Consider the following 12,026-nt stretch of genomic DNA (forward strand, 5'->3'; position numbering starts at 1 on the left):
GCATGCAAAGTTGCATTGTCGTCTTCAACTCGCCGTTGTGACGCTTCTTCATCTTCTTCAACCCCCTGCCGCGACGCTGCATCACCGTCATTCTCAACTCGTCGCCACGCCATGCCTGTTATGTCTGCCGGAGATGATGGATTGGTGGCGGCGGAAACTCCCTTGGAATATGGAAGCGATTCAGCATATTCTTTGGTGGTTCGTAGGCCCTTAAGCGTCGCTGCAGTATATTCTGGGGACTTCTCCGCGAGCCATGTGGTGCACGTGTGCTCTCATTGTCGTGTTGTGTCTCTATTCGGTGCTGGACAGAAGTTGCTGGAAGTGGGGGAGTGTAGCAGCAACAACAATCCACAAGAGGTGGGGTATGCACGTCTTGACGAGTTTAAAGAACTTGTTAACAAAAAGAATGTAAGGTTAATCTATAATTCTACTAATATTACTAATAATGGTGCTAATAATTGTATGGTTTGGTTAAATAATGAGAGTATAAAAGTAGATATAATTTGTAATATAGGGATGAAAGTAGGGTTCCCTTGTTATGGAAGCGAGGAAGATGTCTTAAACGGTTTAAAAAGTCAGGAAGAAAAGACAAATACGAAGGAAGTGAGGATGCATAATGGGATTAATGGTCTCAAGGTCGGCGATCAATGGTGTGAAGATCCAGTTGAAGTAAAAGCTAGAGTGAAGGAATTCTTTGAGGGCAAATTCAGTAGGGGGAAGACAACTAGTTAGATTGGATAATGTTCGGTTTAAGGGTATATCTAGGGAGTAGGTTGAGCTCTTGGAAAGGGAAATCCCTCTCTTTGGCGGGCAAGTTATGTCTTATCAAATCGGTGCTTACATCCTTACCGCTTTTCTACGTATCCTTATTTTCTATGCCGATAACTGTGGTGAAGGAAGTGAAAAGGCTTCAAAAGAATTTTTTGTTGGATTGGGGCTCAGAGAATAGAAAAATTGCTTGGGTGGCGTGGGATAAGGTTTGAGTCAAAGGACAAAGGCGGATTAGGGGTTATCGATCTAAGAAAATTTAACTTGGCTCTCCTAGGGAAATGGATTTGGAGACTTAAGTCTGAAAAAAGTGGTTTATGGAAAGATATTATAGACTCTAGGTATGGTGGGTAGAGGGGATTAATGTCTCAAGGTGAGAATTGTAAGGAATCGCTTTGGTGGAGGGACATTAGGAAGGTTTGGAATTCAGAGGAGTGGGGTAATGATTTTGAAGACAGAGGTTGGTGGGAAGTAGGGGATGGAAAAGAAATCAGGTTATGGGAAGATAACTGGGTGGACAATGTGCCTTTATTGCATAAATTCCATAAGCCTTTTTCGATATCTTTAGATACTGGTCGCAGTCTTACACAAGTTGGGGTTTGGATTAATAATAGTTGGTCGTGGAAGCTGAGGTTGAGAAGGAATCTCTTTGTATGGGAATCTGGTTTGGCTGACAGTTTATTGCAGGTGTTGGATAACAAGAGGTTAACAAGAGAGGGTGAAAATAAGACCGATAAATGGCTTTGAAGGGATGTTGATTCTACAGACTTCTCTGTGAAGCCAGCCTATAATTTTGTCAATGGGGGGTGATCCGATCGGTCATCGGTAGTCGATGACGTCAGCATCAGAGAACCACGTGGACCACTCGCAGGGTGACACGTGGACCAGGTGGCAGAGAGGTCAGGGGACGATCGCCAAGAGAGGTGATCGGTGGTCAGTAACCAAGTTACCACCGACAGATCAGGCGGCAGAGAGGTCGGGGGATAGATCACCCAGAATGGTGATCGGTGGTCAGTAGCCAAGTGACCTCCAGCAGATCAGTTCCTAGACTCGCGCCTGGAGGCAGAGCGCGATAAGCGAATAAACACTGATCAGTCATCGGGGTGTTGTCATCGGGGTCTCGTGTTACACGCAGTTAAACTGGGAATGAGGTTCCCAGCGAGAGCGTTACGCATGGATCTCGCATGTGCACACCTCAGGGAATCATGCACGAGAGTGGCCTGAGGGAACTAGTAAACCAGCCAGTGGTTGGTGATTCCCTCAACCCATTACGTGCATGGCATCGTGAAGGGTAAGCTGTATACGCAGAGAGCAACGTTTGGTGAGTGTGCCTAGACCAGCCACACCCGACGTTCTCCCAAGAGTATGCGATCTGCCCAGATAAGAGAAACGACCAGAAGCATAACAGAATTCTGTTACGCCCAGAAGCAGGGAAAGAGAGATAAAAGGGAGAATCAGAGTGAGAGTGGAGGGAGAGAAAAAAAGAGATAGACGAAAAACAGAGTGCATGTTTTTTCTCACACACACATTACTAGTTTCCAGTTTCTGGTGGTTCTGTTGGACTAACTTGATCGTCGGAGTGCAAACGGCCGCTAGAGGCGCCGTCTGTGTGTTTTGCAGGTCACACTTGAATACATCTGGGAGAAGGTTCGGGGAGTGATTCCGCAGAAGACGCAGTCACGTAGACGGGGCAGAGAGCGCCACGAAGCGATTCCTCCACGTTCGAGTTGCCGGCAGGATCAGGGGGAGTCTGTAGTGGTTGAGAAATCCTTCGCGGAACTCTGGACATTAAAGACTTTACCTTCGACACAATTTACGACTTGGAGGGTGTTATGTAATGCGATTGCCTCTAAGGACAATGTTTTGAGACGTGGTATACCTTTGGTGTGTGTTCGGTGTCCCTTGTGTGGTGTGGAAGAAGAATCGGTAAGACATTTATTTTTTGAATGGAAGGTCTCTTGGAGAATTTGGGGTTTGTGTCTTGAGTGGCTAAGGTCTTCTTTGGTTCTACATTGTGATGCACAAATGCATTTTAAGATGTTTAAACCAATAGGTTTGAAACATGCCATTATCAAGTGTTGGGGGGGGGGGCATATGGGTAGGTATTGTAAGTGAAATTTGGAATCACAGGAATAGGGTTGTTTTTTAGAATGGACGGGTAGATCTAGTGGAGTTTTTTACTGTGGTACAAAGGAAGACTTGGTCTTAGATCACGGTAAAAGAAAGGTTGGTTGCTTTCTCTGACTCAGACTGGTGCTTGGAACCTCAATGTTGTATGAGGTATTTGAAAGATTGATATTTGGTGTCTCTTATTCTTATTTAATGTTTGTACCCAGGTTTGAAAGTTATGGTGTGTTCTGTGGAGTTTTTCTTGGTAGGGATGGATTGATGTGTTTGTCTTGGGTTGCGATTAGAAGTTGCTTGTGATTTGTATAGGGTTTTCTGGTTATGTTCTCTTTTGCAGGATCAGTTGTTGTCTTTGGCAATAATTTTGGCGTAGGTCAGACTGCTGGTAAAGATCTTCTTTAGATGTTGTATTTTGTGCCTGTTTTGAGTGGGTTGATGTATTTGGGGACTCTGTATCTTGTTTTTTATATGTGATTTTGGGTATTGTCATGTAAGGTCTGGTGGATCCTTAGGTGGTACAAGGAAACTTGTTTTCGTTTTTTTTTGTATAAGGGTTGGGGTACCCCTGAAGTACCTCATTTCATTTTATTTATTCTTTGTTGATTAAAAAAAAAGGTTGTTTAGAATTTGTACCGATAAGGTAATCGGGAGTGATGACGTGGCAGCAAGCGATAATATAGGCGTGTTGACCGGGACACCTGGCTGACCGAAGGGAAGTACATCGGGAAGTCTGTATAGTCGCCGATCGTTGACTTGGCGTTCTCCGATTTCTAGTGTGTGTAACCGACGGTCACCAGAGTTGCGTCATAGTCGCCATATGTGAGTACTAGGAGATCGGGTGGTTAGAGACCGCCGAAAGGGGCACATCGCCGAAAGATCAGGAAAGCTTGCTTAAGGTTTCCAAGGGGTGCAAGTACGGGGGACTAGCGATATGCTTGTCACGCAGCAGTGGAGGATGAGGTTATCAAATGATCATTCCCTAGCCAGAGGTCGGGGCAAGGGAACAGTTTCCCAGAACATGCATGGTGTGCAAGTGAAGCAGATCGTGATAGCGGCAGGCGAGACCACAGAGAAGGTGTGCAAGGTGACACCCCGTACTCGCCACTTAAGGGGTCGCGCTCCAAGGTAGGCTGTGCACCAAGTTACTCCTTGTACGGGTAACTTAGTCGAATGGCTTGAAGAGTAGAGGTGACGCTCAAGTGGAGGGAGCTCCAGATGGCGACACGTGTACAGCTGGATGCGAGCCACGTGTCCAGAGGTGTAACCGTCAGGAGAGAGAAATGCTCAGGTATATAAGGAACACTTAACAGACTTTTGAGGTACGCTTTCAGAACACTTTCTAGTACACCGAGATTCACTGCGCACGATTCCTTGAGTTGAGATATTCTCTATGAGTTTTTGGTGTTCCTGTCATTGACTTGAGCGTTGGAGCGCGATCGGCCACAGCGGTGCCACTTTGTTTTCTTCAGGTTCTTGCAAGGAATTAGGGCGTGAGGAGCAAAGGCTAACATGGTGCGAAGCTGATCAAGAAGAGAGACCTTTGACGTGGCAAGACTCTTGCACTCAGGTCAACCGGCAGGATCATCAGGCGCCCACCGTGGGCCTGTGTAAAACGTGTTTCCCATCCACAGTGTGAGTTTCTTGAGGTTTCTGCAGTTCTTGTGTGGTTGTGTGCTGGTGCAACCATTTTCGAAGTTTTTCACCGTTTGTTTGAGTTTTCGATTGATGAATTGAAGTTTTTCACCGTTTGTGCGAGTTTCAATCGGTAAATCGAAGTTTTTACCGTTCGTTTGAGTATTTGATCGGTGAATCGGGAATTTTAGTGGAAAAGCAAGAGGTTCGTGTTGAGATTGCGAGTTTCTGTAGAGGTTTTGACTGATTGATTGCTGGATCGATCATTCCGCTGGAGAAGATTCAGGTCGTTGGAGTTTGATCTGTTGGTATTTCATGAGAAAGATGAGAAGTACGCGTCCAAGTCCCGTTGTGCCGACTGCTGAAGAAGGCGCCATGACCATGGCACAAATGATGGAAATCATGCGCGCGTTGCAAGAGAATGTGGAGGCGTCGCGCATTGAGCAAGCGAAGATGCACGAAGACCTGGTCGCCTCTCAGGCCAGAAACGAGGAACTCAGCAAGGTCACTGAGGAATTGCGTCAAGCTCTTCACGAGCTGAGAGGACGCGCAACCGATGAAGAAGTAACATCGTCATCGCTGCCGCGCGTCTTTCCGATGCCGTTTGCTCAGGCGATCACGGACACGGTGATCCCTGCGAGCGTGGTAGCTGTGAAAGCTTCTTTCACCGGCGTGGAGGATCATGAAGCACATCTCACTGCGTTCCACACGCAGATGATGTTGTCAGGATGCTCAGACGCAGTTTATTGCAAGGTGTTTATGAGCACACTCCAGGGAACAGCGCTGGAATGGTTTGTTAGCCTGCCTACAGGTCACATAACCAGTTTCCAGCATTTCTCAAAGCTTTTCTTCGATCAGTACATCGTGAACAAGGCGCCACCTAGGGTGTCTTACGACCTGTTCGACGTAAGGCAATACCAGGGAGAGTCCCTCAGGGACTATCTGAATCGTTTCGGAGCACATATGGTTCGCTCACCTGCCAAGGACGAGGAGATGTTGGTATACGCCTTTAAAAAGGGCGTACTGCCTGGACCTTTCAGCGAGGCGCTGATTAGGGGCCACCCCGCCACGTTTGCTGAAGTTCGGCGACTTGCTGTGGCCCACATCGCCGACGAGAGCGAGGTTGCAGAAAAGAGAGGGAACGTGGCTCCTGCTAGGCCACGGGCCCAAACTAGAATTCAGCCGCAGAGGGTGCTGGAGACGGCGGCGGCCAAAAAGGATCAAAGGACTCGCCATCCTTACGATCCAAAGAAAAACAAGGGGAAGGGTCCAGGGCGCCTTAGGGAGTTCAATCGCTCCCCGAGGTACATGTTCGTCATGGGATTGGCGGACCTGATCGCCATTCCCAACATAGCTGCCAGGCTTAAGCCGCCTGAGAAAGTCTCAGACAAGGTGTTAGGACCAAAACCGAATGCATGGTGTGAATTCCACCAAAGTTTTGGTCACTCCCTTGATTCGTGGTTGGCCCTGGGTTACCAACTCGACGATTTGGTCAAGAGCGGCTTCTTGAATGACTACCTGCTGGACAAGAGAACGGGGTAAGCGTCGAGCTCTCAGCCGGTGAGCAGTGAGGGCCAGCAGCATGAGATGCCCACTCACGGCGAGATCCACACCATCGCTGGAGGTTTCTCAGGTGGTGGATGTACTGCATCACAGAGGAAGAAATATGCAAGGTCTGTGATGGCAGTAGATGTGTTCGAAGAGCACTCGTCAGATGTGGACATTACGTTCACAAAGGAGCATCTCAGGGACGTTGTGCCTCATGACAACGATCCCATAGTTGTCTCGCTAGTCACGGCGGGAAGGAAGGTCCATCGGGTACTGGTGGATCAAGGACGCTCGGCATATGTCATGTTCTGGCCGAGTTTCACCAAGCTGCAATTACCCCTTGACCAGTTAAGGCCCTACGGAGGATGCTTATATGGGTTCGCTGGCGACCAGGTGGAGGTCAGGGGATACATTGAGTTGAGAACCACGTTCACAGACAAGGCGGCCTCGAGGACGGAGAAGATCAAGTACCTCGTCGTGAATGCCCCCTCGGCGTATAACATTCTGTTGGGAAGACCAAGCCTCAACAGAATAGGAGTTGTGCCCTCAACAAGGCACATGAAGGTTAAATTGCCGTCGATGGAAGGGGTGGTGATCACCATAAGGTCTGACCAGAAGGAGGCAAAGAAGTGTTACGAAAACAGCCTCAAGACCAAGAGGTCGGTGAGCTACGTCACCATGACCCCACCTCCCAGTGTGGAGCCTGGGACAGCAGAGAGGCGAGTTGTCGACGCGGCGATGGAAGTGACCGCCGGAGGCGATGTCGTCATGGTTGACGCCGAAGCAGGGGGAGAGAACGCCGGTCGGGAGGAAGAAGCAAGAAACCGCCCAGAAGAGGCTAGGGAGTCGGGAATCGCTAGGGCGGTGATCGCCAGTGAAACAATGCCCAAACCCGTCGAGGAGTGGCTTGAGAGGGAGATCGGGGGCAAGGTCTTCAAGTCGGGAAGATCTTTGGAAGGTGAGATTCAAGACCAGATCGCCAAGGTGATAGAAAGGCATCTGGATGCTTTTGCATGGTCTGCTTCAGACATGCCGGGAATCGATCCCGATTTCTTGTGTCACCACCTAGCAATGGACACAAAGGTCAGACCAGTGCGACAGAGAAGAAGAAAGTTTAATGAGGAGAGAAGACAGGCGATTAGGGACGAAACGCAGAAGCTCCTCGCCGCGGGTCATATCAGGGAAGTCCAGTACCCTGAATGGTTGGCCAATGTCGTGCTGGTGAGGAAGAGTAACGGGAAGTGGCGCATGTGCGTCGACTTCACGGATCTAAACAAGGCTTGCCCAAAGGATTCATACCCTTTGCCAAGTATAGACGCCCTGGTCAACAGTGCAGCAGGGTGCAAGTTGTTGAGCTTCCTCGATGCCTTCTCTGAGTACAACCAGATCAAGATGCATCCTATGGATGAAGAGAAGACCGCCTTCATGACTAAGAGATCGTGCTACTGCTACAAAGTGATGCCCTTCGGGCTGAAAAATGCAGGGGCTACGTACCAAAGGTTGATGGACAAGGTACTTGCACCGATGCTGGGAAGGAATGTGCAAGCGAACGTAGATGATATGGTCGTAACCTCGCTAGAAAAAAGCAAGCACATCTAAGATCTGGAGGAGGTGTTTACCACGATCGCCAAGTACAAATTAAAGCTAAACCCCGAGAAGTGCATTTTTGACGTAGAGGCAGGGAAGTTCTTGGGTTTCCTCTTGACTGAAAGGGGAATTGAAGCAAATCCTGATAAGTGTGCGGCCATATTGGCGATGAGAAGCCCGACTACCATAAAGGAGGTGCAGCAGCTTACAAGTCAGATGGCCGCCCTATCTCGTTTCGTGTCAGCTAGTGGAGAGAAAGGCCATCCGTATTTCCAATGCTTAAGGCGAAACAATAGGTTTGCCTGGTCAAAGGAATGCGAAGAAGCATTCGTAAAGCTTAAAGAGTACCTGGCGAGTCCGCCGGTTTTGTGCAAGCCTTTGGTAGGAACCCCTCTCAGGTTGTATTTTGCTGTAACTGAGGGGACGGTGAGTGCGGTGCTCGCCCAAGATCAGGATCATACTCAGAAACCTATCTACTTCGTTAGCAAGGTGTTACAAGGCCCAGAAGTAAGGTATCAGGCCTTGGAGAAAGCTGCACTGGCAGTTGTATTCTCGGCGAGGAGGTTGCGCCACTATTTTCAAAGCTTCACGGTGCTGGTGATGATACACTTGCCTATCCAGAAAGTCTTAAAAAAGCCTGATGTAGCTGGGAGAATGGTGAAGTGGGCGGTGGAGCTGTCGGAGTTCGACATCAAGTACGAACCCCGAGGACCGATCAATGGGCAAATTTTCGCTGATTTTGTGGTCGTGCTCTCGTCAGAAGTAGCACGAGTTGAGGGGGACGATTTTCGTTGGGTACTTTCGGTGGACGGACCGTCTAACTAGCAGGGCAGCGGTGCTGGAGTCATTCTAGAAGGCCCAACGACGTGCTGATAGAACAGTCCCTGAGGTTTGCCTTTAAAGCTAGCAACAATCAAGCAGAATATGAGGCATTGATTGCAGGGATCTTGTTGGCTAAGGAGATGGGAGCTAAGGTGTTGGTGGCCAAAAGTGACTCGTTGTTGGTCACGGGACAAGTATCAGGCGAGTTCCAGGCCAAGGATCCACAAATGGCGGCTTACCTGGAGTATGTGCAGGATTTGAAGGGTTCCTTTGCCTCGTTCGATGTGGTGCATGTACCCAGGGAGCAAAATGCCCGAGCTGACCTGCTAGCCAAGCTCGCCAGCTCAGGCAAGGGGGATAGGCAGAGGACTGTTATTCAAGAAACTCTGAAGACGCCTAGGGCGTTTGTAGCAGATCACCAGGTTCTTCAGGTAAGTAAGTCGACGGGGAGAGGGGCGAGAAGTCACAGGTCCTTAACCCAGGAGACCTTGAGAATGCCAAGAATAAGAGCATGTCGAGGGGAGAGGGTGAACGTGGCGCAGGTCTGCGCTACGCATAGGCCAGACAAATGGATAACGCAATACCAGCGTTGCTTGGCAGATGGCGTTCTCCCGCTTGATCCGACGGAGGCTAGGAAGATAAAGAAGAACTCTGGCAAGTTCACCTTGATCGACGGCGAGCTGTACAGGTTTGGGTTTACGCACCCACTCCTAGTATGTGTGCACGGTGAAAAATGCACAAGAATTATGGCCGAGCTCCATGAAGGTATATGTGGGAGTCACATCAGGGGTCGAGCTCAGGCTGCAAGAGCTCTCCGTGCAGGTTATTACTGGCCAACGATGAGGGAGGACTGCAAGAAGTATGCTCAATGTTGCAAGCAATGTTAGCAGCACGCCGATTGGCACAAGGCACTCCTGTGCCTGCCTCTGAGCTACCCCTGGTCCTTTAGCACATCTTGAGGGGCTATCAATAGGAGACCATGGGGAACTTCAGTGATGAGGTGCTGCCAGAGAACATGGCCCTCAGCCTTGGTGGATTCTTCGCTCATGCCAAATCTTCCTTCCACCAGGCTGAGGTGAAGGCCAAGGAGCAACAGGCTCTGACAGATGAACTGGCTCTAGTAAAAGAGCAAATGGCTAACTAGGCTCAACGATTCTTTACTCAAGAGGCTGCCTTGACCCAGGAGCTGAGTGTCCTTCGAAAGGCTGAGCTGGAGGCCAACAAAAAGCTTCACGATGAAGGTCAGAAGTACACCACCCTTCTAACCAAAGTGGTGCCACTACGAGCTGAACTAGTGCAACTTAAGGAAGCTGTTGCGGCCAACATAGCCAAAATGACCAGCCTTGAAGAGCGCTCTGTTACCCGGGAGGTGCACCTGGGTAAGGTTGAAGATGATCTCAATGAAAAGATTGAAGCCTTAGCGAAAGCAAGGAGGAGCTTGTTGCAAAAACTGAGGCCCTTGAGAAAATCAAGGTTGAACTAGCTGAGCAGGCCAAAAACTTTAAGGAGACCAAACAAGAGCTTTCAGAGAAAGCTGAAGCCCTTGTCAAAGCTGAGAAAGAGATGGCTGCCCAAGCTGAGGGCTTCAAGAAGGTCTAGACAGAACTTATCGACGACGTTGCGGATGCCTACGCCATCGGGTTTGAAGACGCCCTAGCTCAGGTTGTTTGTAAACACCCTGAGATGGACACTTTGCCCTTTGCTACAGCGAACCACGTCGTCGAAGGGCAAGTCATGCCAAGGTGTCCTCAACCGAATGTTGCTTAGCTTCTAGGCTTGAAAACTGTATTCCTAAGAACATTTCATACTTTGAATGTAACTTTGCACTTTTTAACTTAACTACTTTGCTCATTTATTCTTGCGTTTTTACTCGCCTCCTTTACTAACAACACTTCTGATGCTAACTTCATACTGTACTTTTACGATTCTCTAGGACTTTGATCCTTAGGTAGCACGCTGTCTCACCCCTCACCTTTAACTTGCTTAACTCTTTGTGAAGGTAACAAGCATGCATGACCTTTTCGACTCCCCTTGTCTTTACCTCTTGCTTTGGACAAGGATCCTTTTGCTTTGGAACTTGTTTGTACCTTGCGATCTTGGGGTGCTTACCCTCAAAGCGCGTTTCTGGCCTCATCTTCGCTTAGAGGCGAAGGATGACTTATCTGGCCGAAGCCTACTGTTCATACTTGGTGCCCACGCTCGAGGAGGAGGCGTCCTGAAGGATGCCGTCGTTCCCCCTCGAGGTGTCTAAACACCTAGACGACTGGTGCACTTGGTGCCCACGCTCAAGGAGGAGGCGTCCCGAAGGATGCCGTCGTTCCCCCTCGAGGTGTCTAAACACCTAGACGACTGGTGCACTTGGTGCCCACGCTCAAGGAGGAGGCGTCCCAAAGGGAGTTGTCGCCCTTGTCGAGGTGTCTAAACACCAAGACGACAGGTGCACTTGGTGCCCACTCCCTCTCGAGGTGTCTAAACACCAAGGCAACCCGTTCATCACCAGTCGAATTTTGCTAGTCACGCTTGGTGCCCACGTTCGAGGAGGCGGCGTTCCTAGAGGGAGCGACCATTCCTCCTTGAAGTGTCTAAACATCAAGGCAACGGGTTCGTTTCTTACTGAACCGTGCTGTCTGCGCCTAGTGCCCACGCTCGAGGAGGAGGTGCCTCGGACAAGGTTGCCCCTCCCTCTCGAGGTGTCTAAACACCAGAGTGATGGCGTTCTCCCCTGCATTGTACAAAAACTCTGGAATACTTGAGAATGTAATTTTATTGGGTGACCTCATTAAAAAACCCTTGTAAGGGAAAAAGAGTGTCCCCTGAAACTGTATACAATGCAAGAGTTTTTAACTGAAATAAAACTTGAGGTTGGCTGCATTCCAGGTCCGAGGAATGGGGCCTCCCTCCAAAGTCTCAAGCCTGTACGCCCCGTTTCCTAGAGCTTCTGTCACCCTAAAGGGGTCAGTCCACTTGGAGGGCAACTTGTTCTCCAACTAGTATGGGTGAGCCTTCTGCATTACCAGGTTAACGACTTGGAACTGTCTGGGTTTCAGCTTAGAACTGTGCTTATGCTCCACCCTTCTCTTTACTGGTTCAGCCTTATCCTCGCCTCCTCCCTCACCTCGTCCAGCAGATCCATGTTCACCCTTCTCTCTTCATTGGACTCTTCAGCCACAAAGCTGTGGAAGCGTGGCGAACTCTCCTGAATCTCAATTGGGATCATTGCGTCTGACCCGTACACCAAGCTGAAAGGTGTCTCTCCAGTGGTGGACTGAGGAGTGGTGTGTTAGGCCCACACTATTCTAGAAACCTCCTCCGCCCAGGTCCCTTTAGCTTTCTCGAGTCTCCTCTTCAGACCCCTGAGCAAGATTCTGTTAGCGGACTCTACCTGCCCATTTGTCTAAGGGTGCTTGACTGATGCGAACACCTGCTTTATCTCGACCTCTGTACACAGCTTGCCCAGTTGCTGGCTTGTGAACTGTGTACCATTTTCAGAGACAAGGTGCCTTGGCATGCCAAAACAGCATACTGGATGGCCACTACCAGAT

The 12,026-nt window shown here is 49.4% G+C and overlaps 2 protein-coding genes across 2 annotated transcripts; both read left to right on the forward strand.

Annotated features, from left to right (window-relative positions):
• The first annotated feature begins 4,908 nt into the window (after nucleotides 1-4,908).
• LOC137815677 (uncharacterized) lies at nucleotides 4,909-6,069 on the forward strand. The gene has a single exon (XM_068618789.1). The coding sequence runs from the start codon at nucleotides 4,909-4,911 to the stop codon at nucleotides 6,067-6,069; it is 1,161 nt and encodes a 386-aa protein (XP_068474890.1).
• Nucleotides 6,070-8,624: 2,555 nt separating this feature from the next.
• LOC137815678 (uncharacterized) lies at nucleotides 8,625-9,371 on the forward strand. Its single transcript, XM_068618790.1, has one exon. It carries the CDS (start codon nucleotides 8,625-8,627, stop codon nucleotides 9,369-9,371), a length of 747 nt encoding a protein of 248 aa, XP_068474891.1.
• The last annotated feature ends 2,655 nt before the right edge of the window (nucleotides 9,372-12,026 follow it).

Source organism: Phaseolus vulgaris, chromosome 1, assembly GCF_000499845.2.
Source record: "Phaseolus vulgaris cultivar G19833 chromosome 1, P. vulgaris v2.0, whole genome shotgun sequence".
Lineage (NCBI taxonomy): Eukaryota > Viridiplantae > Streptophyta > Magnoliopsida > Fabales > Fabaceae > Phaseolus > Phaseolus vulgaris.

What these genes read in the sequence shown, in the direction of transcription:
- LOC137815678 (XM_068618790.1), top strand. Translation starts at nt 8,625, where the DNA reads ATGGGAGCTAAGGTGTTGGTGGCCAAAAGTGACTCGTTGTTGGTCACG.
- LOC137815677 (XM_068618789.1), top strand. Translation starts at nt 4,909, where the DNA reads ATGGCACAAATGATGGAAATCATGCGCGCGTTGCAAGAGAATGTGGAG.